This window comes from Corythoichthys intestinalis, chromosome 2 (assembly GCF_030265065.1).
Source record: "Corythoichthys intestinalis isolate RoL2023-P3 chromosome 2, ASM3026506v1, whole genome shotgun sequence".
Lineage (NCBI taxonomy): Eukaryota > Metazoa > Chordata > Actinopteri > Syngnathiformes > Syngnathidae > Corythoichthys > Corythoichthys intestinalis.
Genome location: NC_080396.1, coordinates 44,700,724 through 44,722,339, shown reverse-complemented (window position 1 = coordinate 44,722,339; position 21,616 = coordinate 44,700,724). Strand labels below are relative to the sequence as shown.

At 40.9% G+C, this 21,616-nt stretch overlaps 2 protein-coding genes across 2 annotated transcripts in view; one reads left to right on the top strand and one right to left on the bottom strand.

Annotated features, from left to right (window-relative positions):
- Positions 1 to 72: 72 nt before the first annotated feature.
- On the bottom strand, positions 73 to 1,267 carry cryaa (crystallin, alpha A). Its single transcript, XM_057822644.1, has 3 exons — positions 904 to 1,267; positions 702 to 824; positions 73 to 630 (listed from the first exon to the last, which is right to left on the bottom strand). Exons 1-3 carry the CDS (start codon positions 1,099 to 1,101, stop codon positions 421 to 423), a joined length of 531 nt encoding a protein of 176 aa, XP_057678627.1. The 5' UTR covers positions 1,102 to 1,267; the 3' UTR covers positions 73 to 420.
- An 18,241-nt stretch (positions 1,268 to 19,508) lies between these two features.
- Positions 19,509 to 21,616, top strand: part of LOC130912452 (diacylglycerol kinase zeta-like) — a 115,374-nt gene continuing 113,266 nt past the window's right edge. Inside the window, exon 1 of the mRNA XM_057830555.1 lies at positions 19,509 to 20,104. Coding sequence (XP_057686538.1) covers positions 19,991 to 20,104 — 114 coding nt within the window. The 5' untranslated portion in view covers positions 19,509 to 19,990. The remainder of the gene's footprint in view (positions 20,105 to 21,616) is intronic.

The window sequence follows — 21,616 nt, the reverse complement described above, 5'->3', positions numbered from 1 at the left end:
CCTCACATGCACTTTGTTTCATTAAAAAGATTTGCGTAATCCTTTTGGAAAATCGATGACACAAGGGTCGCCTTTTGTTAATTTTGCAGCTTTATTAGGTTTTCCTTTAGCATTTATTTTTCAGTATCAAGGTATCCAGAGAACAAGGCATATACTAAAAGACAGGCTATATTTGTAGAAATTTGTGACAAGATTTGTGTGACATTACCTGTGAGCAAAACAGTTATGGGGACCATAATTTTGCCACCCTCACAGTGACGTTTTTGTTAAAATCAGGCTACTACTGATGCTCTAGGAGTATGCAAAGAATAATCATGAGAGGAAAGAGTGAAGCAAGAAGGACTCTCAGGGAAAGAAGTAAGAATGAGTGGAGGATCTGAGGCTGCCATCCCTTTTGGGCGACGCCCACCACTCAAGCCTTTAGGAAGAGGCAGCAGCATTGGGCTTGTCATCACGAGTGACGGGGATGTTACGCTCGCTGCGGCCGGATTCGTTTCCTCCGCTGACCTTCGGCCCGGTCAGTGTCAGCAGGCCGTCAGCAGATAGGGTGCAGGTGATGGAGGACTGATCCACACTGGATGGGAGGCGGTAACGGCGGTGAAACTCACGGGAGATGTAGCCGTGGTCATCCTGGAAGAAGAATGCGTTACCCCGAGCAATGTGCGGAAACCGGCTAAAAAAATGGAGTGGCTCCGACTCACCTGTCTTTCTCCATGCTTGCCCTGGATCTCCACATAGTCATCAGTGACCTTCACACTCAGCTCATCAGGAGAAAAGTGTTTGACATCCAGGTACACTGTAAACTTATCTCTGTCAGACCTGACCTAGGGAAAGTATTTGCCGAGAGAAAGAATTAAAATTGAATTGATGCTGACAAATGTATACTTAAACATATATTTTTACCTCTGACATTCCGGAGTTGGAAGAATCCAAAAAGCTACGGAACAGTGACTGTCTGTAATAGGGACTGATAGTAGAGGCAGTGTAGGGGAAGAGGTCATAATCGAACATGCCCTCGCCAAAGAACTGGTCAAAGAGTCGAGCTGGGTAAATGGAGCCCAGGGCGCGTCTAAACCAGGGGTGCTGAATGGCAATATCCATAATGATTGCGGAGAGGTTTTTGTCTGGCAAAGCTTGGCTTGGCTGAGGTTAACAAATGTGGCTGCACAGCTTAAGGGTCCAGCAGGTGTGATCAAAGAGTGATAAAGAAAATGAAAACGGCAAATGGATAGGAGTGACCCGGGTGTTTTCTGCTCAACGGCTGCATCCTCTTTATATACCTAAGAACCAGAAAGAGAGGCTTTAGCCACGATCCCTCTGGAATGGCATTATGTCATGTTGCATTTAGCGCATTCAGCAGAATTTGAGTTGAGGATGGACAGACAGGGGTGGGGATGGGAGGTGGTTCATGGTCCAGAGGCTGGCGTTACTCAGTGCCACCTACACGCCAGACACCCAGGGCTGCCAATACAAACTATGCCTTATGTGGCAGGCAGGGGCAATACAATGAGGCCAGGAAGCAATGTGCAGTGTGGTATTGTTCTATATGGGTGATTGCGCCAAGAGTAGATTTAGAGACATAGTTGGTAGTGGGGGAAAGAGGTTCAATGAGGTGGAGCTGTAAAAATATAAGTTTTTTTTTTTTAATTACAGCATGTCAATCGCCGTCAGTATTTGGAGCTGTTTTTGCATGTGCGAAGTGGATGGATGGAACTGCATCACTGTTTTCGTTTTGCTTGATAGCTATTGTCCCAGTTTCATTTTTGTCAATACCTTATACATGGGGATCAGGTTTGTTGGCGAATCCAGAACAAATGTATAATTTTCCACCCTGCTTTTAGTAGATTAATAATGTGTTGCAAATTGTTGTGGTGCACCAAATAAAAAATTTCCAAAACGTCAGCAAAGTAAGCATAAAATCGTATAAATTTCATACGTTTTACTGGTCAACAGCCTGGTCAGAAAACATGGTGAACCTATTTGCATTATATCAATATGATATAAGATTAGGTTGTCCCATTTTCTGCACATTGGCTAGCTTCAGGAAAAGGTTAATCCCACTCCTGCACACACAAGGGACGTAGGGGTGCCATCACAGAAACATGATATACTGGTTTCAAGTCTTTCTCGGCAAGAATGTATAGTAGCCCTTCCTCACAAATCAACCAGTTTTCACCGGACTAGCTTAGTGTGTATGTTACAGTATTCGTGGTTTATCGGTAGTGCTTTTTTATGGTGGGGGCGGCATCTATTACAAAAGATACGAGTCGCTGTGGTTTGTTGTCAATAAACAGTGATTTACATTTCCAGTGATCCTTAAAAAATATTTCGCTATAACAGCAGATATTGCCACGTGTACATGCACACTTAATGCCCACAATGGTCTGATTGATTGTGAGTAGCAAAAATGTTATTAAATGTAAATTTGTAATATTGGACATTGCATACCATAATGGAATAAAAGTGCAGCTTTTTCAAAAGGCCTAGATACGGGTAAATATCTACACAATATGATATACTTTTTTAATTTTGCTTGCACTCATGTATTATATGTCCCTCCAATTTGTAACGATTTTTTTTCTTTAGAAAAAAAAATGCAAATTATAGTCAAGAAATTACAATACACAAATTCTTACAAATAAAAAAGTAATTTTATTAAATGTTAAGCTTGGTTTATTTGTCTGAGAAACCTAGTGAGCATGAAAAGAAGAATTTACTTTGTTAGTCCTCATTCCTGTTCAAAATAGATAAATGTCAACAGCTCAGTGATATTGAAAAAGTCCATGAAATGTGCTAGATGGTAAGCTGACTTTTTTGAATGTGTTAAGCACTGTAGAATGTCGTTGGTATGCTGGCGAATTTTTAAGGTTTTGTAAATGTTTTATTAATTTTTACACCACTTTAGGCATTCAGGCAGTTAGAAGATAAGATTATCAGTGGGAGGGGGGGGTTCTTGTACATTTTTAGGTTTGTGCATAATGGTTGTGTAAACCATTTAGTCTTGTCTTAAGATGTGTTTTATTGCTTTAGCTTCTGATAGCAACCCCAACCACAGAAGAACACAGATATAAACATTTAGCTTTAAAAAGAGAGTTTATTTCCCATGCCTGCTTCACCAATAGTGGTATTAGGCTAATCCTGGAGGGCTTTGGCCTCCTTACACAGGGGCTTAGTTGCGCTACGTACTCATGGGCCAAGAGCAACTGAGCCAGTCAGCCGCATCTGTTGTAGAGTATGGTGGTAGAGGTTGTCCGAAGTTCGGGGTCGGCTTGGTGCTGCCGACCGGACACAGACGTTGATTAGACTGGCTCCAAATCACCAGAGTCAGCACTCTGGCTTTTTAATCAATGGGACAGACAATGACTGTGTGTTCAAATGAGTTGTTTTGGCCCTCACTCTTTCTGGTTCTGCCTGCATGAACATGCTCTTATTCATTCATTCTGAGTTTGATGTTACGGCACATGGCACCAGAAAGGATCAGAGAGAGCACACTTATAATAACAATAATGCGTTAGATTAATATAGCGCTTTTAGAGACACTCAAAGACACTTTGTATTGCATCAGTCATTCACTTCACACTGGGTGGTGTTAAACTATACTGTTATAGCCACAGTTGCCTAGGGGCAGATTGACAGAAGCAAGGCAGCCAATTTTTATCATCGACCCTCCTGACCACCACCAATCACTTGTTCTCATGCTAATTTAGCACAGGCAAGCTGTATGAATTGTCTTGCCCAAAGACACAACGACAATGTGCACAAGTGAGAACTGGATTCAAAACCCTTATTCATCCATTAATGGGTGACCCGCTCAACAGCCTGTCACCTTGTCAAACATCTATTTACAAGTGTCTTTAAGGTCATGTAAAGACATTATACATTCATTCATTCATTTTCCGCTATGCATATCTTCATGAGGGTTGCAAGGGGGCTGGAGCCTATCTCAGCTAACTATGGGCACACTGAGGTGGTTGCCGGCCAATGGCGTACCGCACGCATGCTATTTTTAGACCGTGACGTCGCATCGTAAAGCGGAAGTAAAGCCGAAGTGGGACATTATAGACCCGCCCTCTCATAGAATCAGCGTAATTTGGGCCACTTTCCTCCAGTAATCTTTCAAAAACGAACATGCCGATCACGTATTGCTTTTTTGGAACTTGTAGAAACGACTCTAGACATTACGACACATGAAGGATGTTTTCTTCATACGTTTCCGGAAACCAAAAACTCGGGAGGAAAAAATGTGAAGATCGAATCAACTTGCGCGGACTTTAACACCAGCTCGGTGAATCCATTCACATTTCATATGCAGTAAACATTTTGTTTGGTTGGCATGGTCTTTCAGAGGACAAAGAGGTAAGCCATTTTTATATTTTTAACTTATTTTTTAGCGTAACGTTGTGCCGTACTGCTTCTGCCTGACAATGAATGACCAGAAAAGAATTACAATGGTATCTGACTGCCACTGTTACCGTTTCTGTTATATATATATAAACAACTTTAGTAAGGGGGAAGTGTAAATAAATTATAGAATTAAGATTTGTCATCAATGAAAAAATTAAAAGTGTTCGTTGGCTGTCACTGAGTAGCACTCTCGTTGTTTTCGTCTTTTTCAGACTTCGACACTCAAGCCATCTCTTTAACTGAACATTTGTATGTTCTTCCACATCTTTGCCAGTGAATTTGGCACCAGGCACATCATTTTCGGAGAGAATCGGTAGGTTTAGCTCTGTAAACATCTCCTTCGTACACGATTTCCATTAATTTCCTATTAGGGACAACCGGTAGCTTGTCCCTACTTAGCAACAGTAACTAATGTCATGAATATTAATGAGCGGAAGTGACATGTTGCTTGAGGTACGCCATTGCAGCGCACGTATGGGCCCCAATCACGTGACATCACAACTCCGCGCCCCTGACTGGTTCCGCCATATTGTCCGTCAGCTCATCGTGTTTACATATTACCGCTACGTACATTCCTCCTATTACTGCGTGTTTTTCTGCTTGTCTAAGGAATCACCGACTAGTAAATGAACCCAAAAACCTTCCTGACAACCGTTAACATTGATTAATTAAAATGGTGAAGGGATGTGTGGTTGTTTGCAGTAACAGAGAAGATAAACGGTCATTTTAGTAGTTGCTGTGTGCCCATTGTTAAAAGGGCAAATCTCGAAAGCAGCACAGTTTGTTTATCTCTGTCCATGATGCGTTTGTGTCGACAGCCGTTAGACAGCGGCGGAAACATCAATATGATGCTAACACGATCGCAGACATCATCAGTCGGAGACTACGATGCTCGTCGCCACGGTCGCGCAGCAAGAAGGTGAGCGCAACAACAGGTGTTGTGCCGAAAAATAGCCACCCTGCGTGAAATGTCCCCCCGATCGCAGCGCCCACACAGAAACGACTTTCTTGTACCGTGAATATGTATTATTTTACTCTGCTTGAACTAATAAATGTCATACCTGTGTCATTGTCATTGGGATATGGTCGTGAAAACCTGTAGACTTATACATTTCTGTTCAAAGATGGTTATGTGGCCCAGTCCACGATTTGTTTCTAAAATACATTACTAATATTTTGTGTAATTTATTTAAAAGTGATCTTACAGTCGTAAATCCATTACTGTAATGCGTCCATGAAAACATTTGATGTTTTCACGTCAAGAAAGCGTTATAAATAAGCGCTCCTGGCAGGGGGAACATTTCACGCGGGGCAGCTATTTTTCAGCACACACCGGCCCGTTGTCGATCAAATTTCAATTTACAATCGTGACAACGGTGACGCTCAGCTGACCAAATGTCAGTTTATATTCGGACCGGTGCCGATTTAGGGTACCCGACTCCCCATTGTGACATAAACTGGAGTATGATTGGAAATTTTGTGGTCTCAGGACGAGCTCTGACGCACGGGACGAGACCGAACGGGAGAAAGCATCGGTTTGGGCATCAAATATGGATCTGGCGACTGGATCGACCGAACCTTTTCCAAATAACGGCTTTAATGCAACTCATCCAATGAGTTTACAGCGTCTGAAAGCACCGGGGCTTCCATAATTTGCAAGTGAATCCACCTTTACAAACTACGATCATTGACAATACGACACACAATGACGGACAATATGGCGGCACAATACAGCGATCACGTGATGACACAATGACGTGTCGCTGTATCCGGCCACCATATTGTCCGTCATTGTTTATCCGTATTCTCAATGGTTTCAATTTGTCGTGCAATTTATAGTGCAACTCATGGAAGCCCCGGTACTTTCAGACGCTGTAAACTCATTGGATGCATTGCATAAAAGGCGTTATGTGGAAAAGCTTCAGTCTATCCATTCGCCAGATCCATATTTGATGCCTAAATCGATATTTTTCGACCCGCTGTCTTCGCCCTCTCTGCTTCGCTGATATCTACAACTATCTTGTCCACACAAAATCAGCCTATTCTCACGAAAGTTTGAAAAACTTTAAGGGCAGCACTCTAAGCAACATTACCCCGTGTGACCCTTTACTTCCAATTTTCTAAAATGCCGACAATCAATAAAAAAAAAAGTTGACTGTGATGGCCGATGCTTCAAGGATAGGTGGATATTGGACTGTTTCTTCAATAAAATACGCCTACAACTGTGTCTGCCTCATTTGCAAAGAGACAGTCGCTGTTTTCAAAGAGTTCGATGTGACGCGATAATGATATTACCGAACAAGACACGCTGACATGTACAACAACATTACAGGGAAGATACGCAGCGAGAAATTATAGCAACTTGAAGCTAGTTTAATTTCACAGCAGCAGAAATTTCGCAAGAGCCCGAGTGTCGAAAGAGAACGCCACAAAGACGAGACTGTTGAAATTATGAATTTAAAAAAATAATAAAGCAAATGTGACACACAGAAGGGCTTGCTAAAATTTGTTTAAATATATTGTTCTATGTAAATCAGCTAAGGTAGCCCCCCGCATTTTTACCACACCAAATCTGGCCCCCTTTGCAAAAGGTTTGGACACACCTGTTTAACTGATTGTCATATCTGTATGCCTTCTCAGTTCTTTTTTCATTCCAGCATCTGATTCAGCTGGATGGGTGGGGCCGTTGCAACACACCTGTGGCGCATTTGGAGCGCTCATTATTTAAGGACTCCGGCCACAGTCTGCGAGTGTCGGACTATTGCTTGTTTGCGTGTTACTTGCCTTGCTTACCGCTGTGTGTGCATCATCCTTCGAGCTTCCCGACGTTTCTACGATCGTGTCCTGGTTTGATCATTTTTACCTTTATGTTCTTCTGGATCTTGTAGTTAGAATTTTGTACTCTGCTATATTCGCGTCTTAGAGCGTGCACTTTTAGTTTTACCTTTTCATACTCGCGTTTTTTGGCGTGCTCCCTTAGTTGTAAATTGGTATACTCGCAATTTTGGCGTGCTCCCTTTGTTGTACTTATTAAATACAAACATTCACTATTTCTGTTTCTTGGTCTGTGATTTGGATCCGCCTCAACGGCTTGCCGTTCACAACACTGATGATCCGTAGACGAGGCCAGCTTCTTTCACTTGGTACCAGCTAAATATTATTTTTTTAAAAATGATGGTGGAAGAAATAAGCATCTTGAATTTGAAACTGTATGTTGTCGGTGATTAGTCTCGCAATGATCTTACTTGTGGTTGTCAGCCCAAAACCCTCTAAATATATATTAAATGCATCTTACCAGATATAAAATGACTACTACATACATAATCTGTGGTGATCGTTTGGTGCCCAGTTTTCTCGTCGAATTGCAGCAGTCCATCTCGCTCTCCTCTCCGGGTCTCTCGGAATACAGTAAAACTTCAAGTCTCTCCGTCTATCTTCTCTGTTACTGCAACCAACCGCCACACACGCCTTCACCATTTTGATTATTAATTTAACGAGCAGAAAAATACGCCATAATAGGAGGAATTTACGTAGCGGTAATGCGTAAACACGACGAGCTGACGGACAATATGGCACGGAGGCGTGGTTGTGACGTCATGTGAGTGGGGTCTATAGACAAGTTTCCTGAGCGAAACATGGGCGGTGCCATCTTTGACATTTTCTGCTACGGACTTCCGGTTTAGACAGAACAACACGAAGTGCAGTTGAAGTAACAGTGTGTAGACAAAGTCAAACTGCAAAATCAAACCAGCGGAACCCACAGAATCTCCAAAAGTGGATTCAGCATGCAGTAGATGAAGCTCCAGGACTTTCTGTGTTGGGCAACTGTTCTTATCACTTCGTTGATCGGTCGTGGACAAAATTCTAACAATCTGTGCAGCCTGTGTTAACATGAAGTGTAGATTGATACTTCAGCCACTTGAGTGACCAAAATTAGGCAAAATTACAAATAATATTGCAGTTGCCGAATGCAGAAGGTCTGACACAGATGTAGTTGTTACAAGGAAATAGTACACGGTATTGTTCATCTGGTTATAGTTATGGTATTATGAGCTCATCACACAAGTACATATAAACACAAATAGTATGTCATTCTTTTTTATTGCAGGTATTGATCGCAATAAAACGTTTGTACAACATGATTCTATTTATTCTTTTATTTAGAAGGATTGGTGCATGTGCAAAACAGGTCAATAAATCACAACTTGTAAAATTATTAGAAAAATATTAACAAAGGTGGAGAATACATTGGGGCAAATAAGTATTTAGTCAACCACTAATTGTACAAGTTCTCACACTTGAAAATATTAGAGAGGCCTGTAATTGTCAACATGGGTAAACCTCAACCATGAGAGACAGAATGTGGGGAAAAAAACAGAAAATCACATTGTTTGTATTTTTAAAGAATTTATTTGCAAATCATGGTGGATAATAAGTATTTGGTCAATACCAAAAGTGCATCTCATTACTTTCTTATGTACCCTTTGTTGGCAATAACGGAGGCCAAATGTTTTCTGTAACTCTTCACAAGCTTTTCACACACTGTTGCTGGTATTTTTGGCCCATTCCTCCATGCAGATCTCCTCTAGAGCAGTGATGTTTTGGGGCTGTCGTTGGGCAACACGGACTTTCAACTCCCTCCATAGATTTTCTATGGGGTCGCAATCTGGAGACTGGCTAGGCCATTCCAGGACCTTGAAATGCTTCTTACGAAGCCACTCCTTTGTTGCCCTGGCTGTGTGTTTGTGATCATTGTCATGCTGAAAGACCCAGCCACATCTCATCTTCAATGCCCTTGCTGACGGAAGGAGATTTTTCCTTTACACAGATCAGTCGTCCTGGTCCCTTTTGCAGAAAAAAAGCTCCAAAGCCTGATGTTTCCACCCCCATGCTTCACAGTGGGGATGGTGTTCTTCGGATGCAATTCCGTATTCTTTCTCCTCAAAACACGAGAAAATGTGTTTCTACCAAAAAAGTTGTATTTTGGTTTCATCTGACCATAAAACATTCTCCTAGTCCTCTTCTGGATCATCCAAATGCTCTCTAGCGAACCGCAGACGGGCCTGGACGTGTATTTTCTTTAGCAGGGGGACACGTCTGGCAGTGCAGGATTTGAGTCCCTGGCGGCGCATTGTGTTACTGATAGTAACCTTTGTTACTGTGGTCCCAGCTCACTGTAGGTCATTCACTAGGTCCCCCTGTGTGGTTCTGGGATTTTTGCTCACCGTTCTTGTTATCATTTTGACGCCACGGGGTGAGATCTTGCATGGAGACCCAGATCGAGGGAGATTATCAGTGCTCCTGTATGTCTTCCATTTTCTAATAATTGCTCCCACAGTTGATTTCTTTACACCAAGCGTTTTACCCATTGCAGATTCAGTCTTCCCAGCCTGGTGCAGGTCTACAATTTTGTCTCTGGTGTCCTTCGACAGCTCTTTGGTCTTGGCCATAGTGGAGTTTGGAGTGTGACTGACTGAGACTGTGGACAGGTGTCTTTTATACCGATAATGAGTTAAAACAGGTGCCATTAATACAGGTAATGAGTGGAGCCTCGTTAGACCTCGTTAGAAGAAATACTTATACCAAATACTTAATTTCCACTGTAATTTGGAAATAAATTCTTTAAAAATCAAACAATGTGATTTTCTTTTTTTTTTTTTTTTTTTTTTTTTTTTCCCCACATTCTGTCGCCCATGGTTGAGGTTTACCCATGTTGACAATTACCGGCCTTTCTAATGTTTTCAAGTAGGAGAACTTGCACAATTGGTGGTTGACTAAATACTTAATTGCCCCACTGTAAATCGGGCCTTCCATCAAGTAGAATGCGCGTAATCTCGATATATGGCCATCAACGTACAGTAAGTGTTGTTGTGAGGCACATCAAGTTGTCTTTCCTTGCCTAACAACGTTTTCCACCTGTAAACAAACAAACAAACAAAAAACTTCTAACACTTAACGTGGAAGGAAACCATAGCTCTTGGCAAAAACCCACGCAGGGACAGGGAGAACATGTAAACTCCACACAGGATGGCTGGAGCCCGGGAAGGAACCCTTGATCTCAAAACTGTGAGCCAGGCGTGTAAGCATTCACCCACTGTGCTTATCAAAAAGTAATAAAACCAATAATTTACTAGTAATAGAAAATAGTAATATAGTAAAATAGTAATAGTAAAAAATATTAAAAATAATAAAAATATAAATAAATAAATAATAAAATAATAATAATAATGAATAAATAAATAATGAAAAAATAATTATTAATCATCATTATTAATAATAATGATCAATTATCATTGTTAATAATTATTACAAATTATTGAATTATTAAACTATTAAATGAATAAATTATTACTTAAACTATTAATTATTGTTATTATTTATTAAAATAATAAATATTAAAAATAATAAATAAATATTAAAATAGTAATAGTAAAATAATAGTTTTAAAATATAAAAAATACAGCTAAACAAAAGAGTACAGCAAGTATGAACTCTAGTTTCACAAAAGGACAGACAGAAGAGATATTACAATGAAGAAAGGATGATGATCTAAAAGAAAAAAAGACAATCGCAATAATGATGGATATGTATCGAACCTAAAAAGAACATTGTACAGAAAAAAAAAAGTGAAGTCATGGATGGCATTTAAAGTGTGCAGAAGGACTCTGAAATGTATTTGGAATTTAACTGGTAGCCAGTGGAGATATTTTGAGTTTTTGACTGGAGTGGATTAATTTTTGTCTGGTTGTAGAGTGAAGTGATTAGCGAGGAAAATTAAGGGAATTGCATTCATTAATCCAGTAGGTGATGAAGGGTGGGAACAAGGCAAAGTTGATTAATATTATGAATTGAAAGCATGTGGACAGTTCGGTGGCATTTTCAGCACATTACGTAACTTTAAAATGGGGTGTCAAGGATGACACCCACACTAAACCTGGGCATTAGGCAAATTGAAGTACCTGTAATTTTAGACAGCAAAACCAACATAAATTTTCATGAGTTGAAGATCCCAAAACATTTTCTTCCTAGTTAAGAAATAATAATGTTTTTATATTTAAATAATTGCGGGTTGATTCCTTCAGTACCGTATGTGAAAATGAATGAAAAAGGTGTGGCCTGCATTTTCATTTAGACTTCTTCAAAAGCAAACGTTAAGGTTTTTAAATTGTTACAGGTTTTGGCTTTCATCTTTTATAGACATAATTTTCATCATGACATAACACATATTTCTGGGTGGAAAAGATTGAGCTTTCTACTTCGAAGCAGTCCTTGGTGCTGGTGTAGTTTGAATGTGGGAAGTGTCTGACCAAAATATTATGTTACTAAAGGTAAGTTGCTGAGCCCTAGCTGTAATTTACATTTCAAAAGGAAGGTTGATTCTAAAAGAGACAGTAGAAATTCAAAACCAAAGAAACTTTTTACAGAAACTGAGATGATGCATTTGCAAAACAGGCAAAACCAAGACAATAAAAAGTTTTACAAATCTTGACTAGGTGGAATAGTTAAAGAGCATTCTCGCTTGCATTTTGATTTTCTTAAAAACTGGATTTACAATGATCAGCCAAAAATGCTTTGGTATGCAATACTTTCACAACAAAACTCTCAAATTGCATTTATGTTAAATTATAATCATTCAAAAATCAATTAAAATAAATATTACATTTTAATTTGGAATTAATTAACATAATTATATATATGGCTTATTTTTGCAAAGTAATACAAAATATGAGCAAAAACAGCATGTTTGGTTTGCCACTTTGACTGAGCTGAGTTCTGCCGCCTTCTGCTGGAGAAATAAATAGCTACAGGTAAATATTTTATCATTGCTTTTGCTCCAAATGAAAAGAAAAGGCAAAATTCTCAGAATTCAAGGTAAGCTTTAATTGTTCAAAAACATTTTTTGTGATTTAGCGGATGATAATGAATCATTATTCAAATGCTCTATCTACAGAATTGTCTTTCATTAAATAATTTAATGAGCTAAAAATGGAAATACTTAATAAAAGCCTATCCTTGATGACATGATGTGAAAGGCAGACCTCACCTTGGACTGTTGTCTGGCAATCACAGTTTCATATTATGATACTGTTTTAAACAAAATTATCGCATTTTATCGTCTAAAAATCATACTAGTAATGCATGACAAATTGACTGTAGAATATATAAAAGTGGGAATGGAAAATAAAAACAAAACATTCAAATTTTGTTACTAACATTCCACAACCCCACTGCAACCTTAATAATGTGAAAAAAAAATAAAAAGGAATCAATATTTGAAATGAATTTGTAAACCTTTCAAGTTTATGCAGTTTTTATCTTTTGTTTTTTTAATCCTGTAAAAAGGCTCCTATTGTGGAACATTTCTGTTAGGCCTAGTAGGGTTGCTAGTGAAAGACATTATTTAAAACTTTTATTTATTAGCATGACTTGCACTACTGGAAAACTAAAATATTACAAAGGGTGACGCAGTGGAGGGGTGGTTAGCACTTCTGCCACACACAGTTTTGAGATTAAGGGTTCAATCCCAGGCTCTGTGACCTGTACGGTTTTCTGGCTCAGCAGGGTAACTTTGAGAATAACTTCATCACAATTTATCAGCTAAGCGGGACTACGAAAGGTGGATATGGTAAATGGTGTTATATAGCGCTTTTCCACCTTTCAAGGCGCTCAAAGCTTTACACTACATCGCCATCTACCTACTGGTGACCAGGAGCAATGTGGGGTTCAGTATCTTGCTCAAGGATACTTAGGCGAGTTCATCAGGGCAGAGAATTGAACCCACAACCTCTGGGTTGGGGGACAACTACTCTACCACAGAGCTACGCCATCCCCGTATGTTATGTTGAAATCGTGGAATGTTGCCATAGCAACACACGCTATATTTAAACAGCACTCCTCCGCGGACGTGTCCTCTTGACAATGACAGCATACCTGGACGACCCGTACGACATTGGTGCGCTGATTGTGAGGGGCTCTCTTCGGAGGGCACGGGTTTTTGAAGACCGCCAGAATCCGCTGGCGTACCCGGACGATGTTCTCAATGACAGATATAGATCAGGGTTCACCAAATCTGGACCTCGATGCCATCTATCCTGTCGTATTTTCGACGTCTCTCTCCCCTAACGCACCTGAATCAAATGATTATGTCATCAGCAACCTCTCCAGAAGCCTGATTATTTGCATTTGATCCTGATTATTTGGTTCTGGTGTGTTGGAGGAGGGAGACATGGAAAACACGACAGGAAAAGTGGCTCCTAGGTCCAGATTTAGTGAACCCTGATATAGATTTTCAGCTGAGGGAATTCGTTGCCCGTGCCAGCTGATCGAGGCAGACATCACTAGTGTAACCCGCCGAAATCAAGCCCTCCCAACCGCGGAGATTGTGTGCCTGTCCTTGCGCTCTTTTGCCAGCGGACAATATATGTATTCTATCGGTGAGGCTGAATATCTGAGTAAGAACACTGTATGCCGTGCGATTCGGAAAGTGGGGTTAAGGAGTGGGGTGTGGAAACGCTTCAAATTGATTGTTGAAAATGCTATACAGAAACTTGTGCCGGCTTCGCTGAATGTAAACGAATGTGGAGCTTTGATCTCATACCAGAAATATATTTAATAAACTTTTCCATTGTTATGTCGTTGTGTAAATGCATTCATAATCATCATAAAAATACTGTATGTAGACTATTTAAACATTGAGAAAACTTGCGTTTTTTTTCTGCCAACTCGAAGAGATTAAAATAAATGTCAAATCAACTGATAGAACAGACACACAAATATAAAAGATATAAACGTTTATTGAATATGCATCTTCCAGTCTTGTTTAACTGTGAGAATTCGTTACAAAAGGCGGGCTATAATTTATCATTACGCACAAGCATTGTCACAAATATTATCACACAAAACGCAACCACGCCTCGAATCCCCGCATTTCCTTCTTCTCCTGAGTCCTCACAAATATAACATAAAATTTCGGGGACGGGGGGGGGTTCAGGCTCGGGCCTGCAAATCAAGTTAGTTGATCGGGCTCGGGCCAGGTCGGCGTGGATTTTATTAGCCCCAATCTAACCTCTACTCTGAAGATGTTCAAAGGACATACATATTCATACACTCAATGGGACTAAACATGACATAAACTAAACATACAATCATCCTGCTTCATGTGGTGATGCACGATAAATTATTTCTTACAGTTAACGTATCAAATCTTATTTTATGGTCCTGACAGCAGGCTTTATTTCTTTTCATGGACATAAGTAAACTGGCATGTTGACGCATTCACAAATCCCACGATCTTTAATTCGCTGCCAACAGACCAGTCGCGCTCTACCAGCTGAAGCGGTGTTGGATTTCGCGGTGCGAGTGGGTTTTAATTCCTCATAACTCTGCATTATTATCGCGCATTCCTCCTCTGTGAAGTAAGATGCCTGTGCCATCATCACAAGTAGTGTTTGACTCTGGTCTCCGCCCCCTTTTATGTGAACGCGCAGTAACTCTGACTGAGTTGACACAGGTTCGACTAATCAACCTTATAATCAGCATCGTAGCACCGATTGACCACAAACTAGATAACTAGATAATCAGGTTTTTTCAACTCCGGCTGGTAAGCAGGATTACTTCTGAGGAGGTTGAACACATTTGTAGTATAGGCCACTGGCCTTCCTATGTGGAGTTTGAATGTACCTGTGCCTGCGTGGGGTTTCCCCGGGTTCACCGACTTCCTCCCACATTCCAAAAACATGCCTGGTAGGCTAATTGGGCAGTCTAAATCCCTGACAGGTGTGATTATGAGTGTGAGTGGTTGTTTGTCTATTTGTGCCCTGTGATTGGCTGGGAACTAATTCAGGGTGTACCCTGCCTCTTGCCTGTAGTTAGCTGGGACATGCTTCAGCACCCTCGCAACCCACGTGAGGATAAGGGGAACGGAAGAGAAATGGAAATGTCATACATACTGTCCTGTCCATGGAATGACAGTTGGTAGTTTTGGTTTTGTTTTTTTTTGTCACCAGATCGGTTTAAGTTTGACAAAACTAGATCTTCCAGCTATTTTATAGTGATGTCCTGATATGGGGTGAGCTAAATAATCTTATCGGCCATTATTAATAATTTGTTTCAAAGCGGACAAACAATTGAATGAATAGTTTCGATCAACTCCATTATTGGTTGGTATGTTTAAACAACACAGTAGACTGCAAATTTACAGGCAGGATTAAAGAAAGGAAGATGGATTTTATAATCTACAGATAATCATCAGCATCTGGTGTTTGGTGTACCTCATTAAAGGTTTTGGCATGTCTAAAGTACACAGCTAAATAAATGAAGTGAACACTAAATTATATCATTGTAGATCTGAATGAATGAAATATTTTTATTAAATGATTTATTCTTTCCATAGTTGAATGAGCTGACAACAAAATTACACAACAAATATCAACGAAATTTATTTATCAATTTATCAACCCAATGTAGGTCTGGATTTGGAGTTATATTCAAAATTAAAGTGGAAAAACACATTACAGGCTGATCTAACTTTTATGCAATGTCCTTTAAACAAGTCAAAATGAGGCTCAGTAGTGTGTGTGGCTTCTGTGTGCTTGTATGACATCCCTACAATGCCTGGGCATACTCCTAATGAGACGATGGAGGGTGTCCTGGGGGATCTCCTCCCAGATCTAGACCAGGGTATCACTGAGCTCCTGGACAGTCGGAGGAGCAACCTGACGGCGCCAGATGGACCTAAATATAATTTCCCAGAGGTGCTCTATCGGGTTTAGGTTAGGCCAGTACTTCTCAAATGGTGGGGCACGCCCCCCCAGGGGGGCGCAGAGCGATGCCAGGGGTGGCGCGAGTGACCTCGGGGAACATGCTTTTTTTTTTTTTTTTTTTTTTTTTTTTTTTTTTTGCCATACTAGAATAAAGTGTACTTGCACATCCACTCAGGGGGTGGCAGTGGCGCTCTCATTTTCAAAGTGCGTGCAGTATTTTTGAAGTAAGCAAGAGCACACGGGAGAGACTCATGCAGAGCTGGACTCACGCAGCGACTCACTGTCTTCTCCGGTTCTCACGTGTCCGGCCGAGAAGTGCCGTTTTCGGCTTGGGATTGTCACAACCACCGCCCTCACCTACGGTTCTCCCTCGGCCGCCGTGAATGCACTTTTTTCGGGCCGTTTGCCTTTTAATATAGTGGGAAATGAGGAAAGACCACTGTTTACTGAGTCTAAAAATGATTATAGCGGAGAGTCTGAAGCCAAATCAGTTATGACGCCACTTAAAGACATTAGACCTCAATCTCATTGATAAGCCGCTTGTTTTTCAGCGAAAACGTGCCGAATATTGCCAATTGTCACAATCGTCCCGCTTTGTCAGTGTTATATCAGTAAACCAGAGAGCACTGTGATGAATCAGCGAAAATAAAAACTTTCCTTCTGTCCAAAGACACTTCCCCCCGCTTCTATTCAGTTTTTTTTTTTTTTCGGTCAAATTTTTTGGCATGTTGTCCTGAAGAGTAAATGTTTCTAATCATTTTGAATTTTTTATTATTTACTGATTTTATTACATTTTATTTTTCAGTATCAAATGGTCAAAAATGTACCTTGAGTATATTTTTACAGTTTGGATGTGACTTTTTTTTTTACTTCAGGCAAATTGATGCGCGTTAAGTCTTTTCTGTTACAAGCAACACAATGTTAATAAAGTTATACTTTATTATAAGTTGATCTATGTAACTTTTTTCTTTAATAGAAAAAAAAGGACACAATGTTAGGCTGAGGCATACTTATAATAGTAATATTATAGACCAATGATACTATTTACAGTGGCGGCAGAGAGTTGGGGGGGTGCGAAACATTTACGTCTTCCTTGGGGGGGCGTAACAGAAAATAATTGAGAAGCACTGGGTTAGGCGAACATGAGGGCCAGTCAATATTGTTAATTCCTTCCTTCTTCCTTCAGGAACTGCTTGCATACTCCAGCCGCATGAGGTTGGGCATTGTCGTGGACTAGGAGGAACCCAGGTCCCACTGCAGCGGGTCTAAGGATTTCATCCCGATCCTTAAAAGTACTCAATGTGCCATTATCTAACCTGTAGAGGTCTGTTTGTCCTTTCAGGGATATGCCTCCCCTGACCCACCACCATACCGGTCATTCTGAATGATGTTGCAGGCAGCGTAACATTCTCCGCGGCATCTCAGGCTTTCACATGCTCAGGTTGAACTGATTTCATCGGTGAAGAGCACAGAGCCAAATGCCAATCGAGTGCTACGGTTCTGGGCAGTGAGCACGGGGCTTACTACAGGACGTCGGGCCCTCAGGCCACCCTCATGGTGCCCGTTTCTGATTGTTTGGTCAGAAACATTCACACCAGTGGCCTGCTGGAAATCATTTTGTAGGGCTTTGGCAGTGCTCATCCTGCTCCTCTTTGAACAAAAGAGCGGATACCGATCCTGCTGAGGGTTTAAGGACCTTCCACGGCCGTGTCCAGCTCTCCTGGAGTAACTACCTGTGTCCTGGAATCTCCTACATGCAGCCAGGTTGCTCTTCAGACTGTCCAGAAGCTCAGTGATGCCCTGGTCAAAATATGGGAGGAGATCCCTCAGGAGAACATGAGCTGCCTCATCAGGAGCACGCACGTTTGATTGTTTTTCAGCGAAAACGTGCCAAATATTGCCAACAATCGTCACGCTTTGTCAGTGTCATATCAGTAAACCAGTGAGCACTGTTAGCATACTCAGTGCAAAAAAAAAAAAAAAAAAACACCACAGCAAATGAGCTTATACTGCAGCAAAGATAAAAACTATCCCTCTGTCCAAAGACGCTGTCGTTTTTGTTCTACTAATTTTTGTTTTTTCAGTCAAATTGTTAGGCATATGGACCTCATCAGTTAATGTTGCTAATCAATTTGAGTTTTATATTATCTATTGATATTATGAAATTTTATTTTACAGTATCATATGGTCAAAAAAAGTACTTTGAGTGTATATTTAGTTTGAATGTGACCCTTTTTCTTTTTTTTTTTTTTTTTAATTCAGGCAAATTGATGCGCTTTAAGTCTTTTCTGTTACATACAAAAAAATGCTAAAAAGTTATACTTTTATTGTAAGTTGATACACATTACTTTTTTTCTTTAATATAAAAAGGACACAATGTTATCCAGAAGTGTACTTATAATAATAGTATTTTATAGACAAATGATTCTATTTACGGTGGCGGCAGATAGTTGGGGGGGGGGGGGGGGGCGTGAAACTATTACATCTTCCTTTCCTTGGGGGGGTGTAACAGAAAATAATTGAGAAGCACTGCACTACTCAGCCCTTATTTTGAATTCCCCGATAGCAGGCGATTGCGTGCCGGATCCGGCCTCAGCTTGCCAGATCCGCATAGCAAACACACCCGCTTAACATCAGTGTGCCAAATGCGGCCCGGATCAACACTATGACAGTCCAAATGATAGGTTACGCACTGTTCCGGGGCGGACCCCGCCGCCGGGTGTGCTCAAACTCCCGTTTAACGTCCATGCGCCAGATGCGTCCCAGATCAGCACTACGACAGTTTTGCCTTAATTGTCGCCTTGATTGCACAGATGGGTGAGCCTGGGACTAAGTGCCGCTGATCATCGTCAGCAGCTTACTTAAACCGGTCCTTAGCCTCACATCATCGCCAGATCAACAACTCACCTACAGTCAGGGGCGGACTGGGACTAAAAAGCAGCCCTGGAGTCAGCCCAGCCCACAAGAATCGTTGTACGAAGGGAAACACAGACCCTCTAGGGGGGGTCCGTGGGCATGCCCCCCCCGGGAGAATTTTTTTACATTTTATTGTAAAATGCGGGGGTGGGGGGGGGGGGTGTAGAGCAAGTGAAGGGGTCCTTTCAGGAAACTCAGACACAAGGCTTTCACTGGCACTGTCGCACTTGTCGCTGCGACAGTGCAGTAAAGCTGTGTGTGCTAAGTCTGTTGGCTCGTCTGGGGGCCCCTGTTGGCTAGGGGCCCTAGGCAATTGCCTGGTTTGCCTAATGGGATGCGACACCTCTGCTTTTAACCGATGTGCGCGTGCGTGTGGATGCCTGTGCAAGCGCGCTGAGCATTGTGCAGGACCTGTTAAAATGAACTGGACGGCTATCGTTGTCAATGGCAGCCAATAAGTTAATGTTGATTACAACTCCAAATGTTATTGTATAGGTTTGGAGGAAGATAAAGAGTTAACCGTGTTTCTTGCTTAAAGAATAGGCCCGCCCTATTTACCCCAAATAAGAGAGAGAGAGAGAGAGAGAGAAAATATGTGTAGAACAGCGGCACTATTTCCTGCAACATTACATTTGACGTCACAGCAGTCTTCTTCTAAAATACAAGCAGATGAGTAAATATCTTTGAACGCATGTCCTAACATTTCATCATTTCATTCCAAGTGACGGTTGATTCCTCGATTCCGCAGGACGAGCAGAAGCAATTTTTTTTGTTTTGCTTTTTGTACAATCGACAAGAAAAACGAGTTGTCAAGCAAAAGCAAAAACTAAGTGACAAAAAGAAGAACAGGAAGCTGTTGTGAGGCAGCGTCACAGCAGAGGAGCGATCAACGGCACCTTGACTCGGAAATGTTGAGGTCGGGGTCTGCGGTGTCTCCCGTGCTGGAGCGACCCGACCTGGAAGACGAATCAGCAGCCGAGGACGTGTTCAACGACGAGGAATCTGTGTCTGGGAGATGCTGGGTGAGTCTAGTGTGTGTGCGAGTGAGTGTATTTCTCTCTATTTCTTGGTCTTCCATGTGTGTGCTTCCCTTGTTTTGTTCAATTAAATTTTATGTGTTGTCCTATGTCAATGGAATTTGTGTGTGTGTGTGTGTGTGTGTGTTTTAAAACAAATATGAGCCAGCTAACCAAAATTTGATTCTAGAGCTATCTTTCTGCGATCACATAAATTGATTCACACATATTATCACTCTAGGAAAAATATTCTCTGTATTCATGCTAAAAGTGTCAGATTTTTGTTTCCTTGGTTTAATCCATTGGCATAACAAAACTACCCCACAATTAAAATGTAATATATATATATAATATATATATATATATATATATATATATATATATATGTATGTATGTATATGTATGTATAAATAAAAAGATGTCTATTCAAAAAGGGCTCCTGCTGAAGCACATTTTCTGTAAATGTCATACTAATATTTGCTTCTCTATGAAAAACAATTGCAACAAATAATAATAAAAAAAAAAAAAAAACACATACTCTGCTGGCAAAAGTATTGGCACCCCTGCAATTCTGTCAGATAATGCTCAATTTCTCCCAGAAAATGATTGCAATTACAAATGCTTTGGTAGTAATATGGTCATTTATTTTGCGTGCAATGAAAAAACACAAAATAGAATGGAAAAAAAAAAGATCATGCGCATTATACACAAAACTAAAAAAAAATGGGCCGGACAAAAGTATTGCCACCCTTTGAAAATCATGTGATACTTCTCTAATTTGTGTAATTAACAACACCTGTTACTTAGATGTGGCACATAACAGGTGGTGGCAATAACTAAATCAAACTTGCAACCAGTTAAAAAGGATTAAAGTTGACTCAACCTCAGTCGTCTGTCCTTGTGTTTACCACATTGAGCATGGAGAAAAGAAAGACGACCAAAGAACTGTCTGAGGACTTGAGAAGCAAAATTGTGAGGAAGCATGGGCAATCTCAAGGCTACAAGTCCATCTCCAAATACCTGAATGTTCCTGTGTCTATCGTGCGCAGTGTCATCAATAAGTGTAAAGCCCATGGCACTGTGGCTAACCTCCCTAGATGTGGACGGAAAAGAAAAATTGATGAGAGATTTCAACGGAAGATTGTGCAGATGGTCGATAAAGAACCTCGACTAACATCCAAACAAGTTCAAGCTGTCCTGCAGTCCGACGGTACAACAGTATCAACCCGTACTATCCGTCGGCGTCTGAATGAAAAGGGACTCTAGGGTAGGATACCGAGGAAGACCCCACTTCTTACCCAGAGACATAAAAAAGCCAGGCTGGAGTTTGCCAAAACTTACCTGAGAAAGCCAAAAACGTTTTGGAAGAATGTTCTCTGGTCAGATGAGACAAAAGTAGAGCTTTTCAGGAAAAGGCCTCAACATAGAGTTTACAGGAAAAAAAAAAAAACAAGGCCTTCAAAGAAAAGAACATGGTCCCCAAAGTCAAACATGGTGGATGTTCCCTGATGTTTTGGG

Excerpts from the sequence above, each read along its gene's own strand:
- cryaa (XM_057822644.1), bottom strand. The coding sequence starts at position 1,101 with ATGGATATTGCCATTCAGCACCCCTGGTTTAGACGCGCCCTGGGCTCC. Across the intron at positions 825-903 it reads CCAACTCCGGAATGTCAGAG|GTCAGGTCTGACAGAGATAA; the intron begins GTAAAAATATAT and ends TACTTTCCCTAG. Across the intron at positions 631-701 it reads GCAAGCATGGAGAAAGACAG|GATGACCACGGCTACATCTC; the intron begins GTGAGTCGGAGC and ends TTCTTCTTCCAG.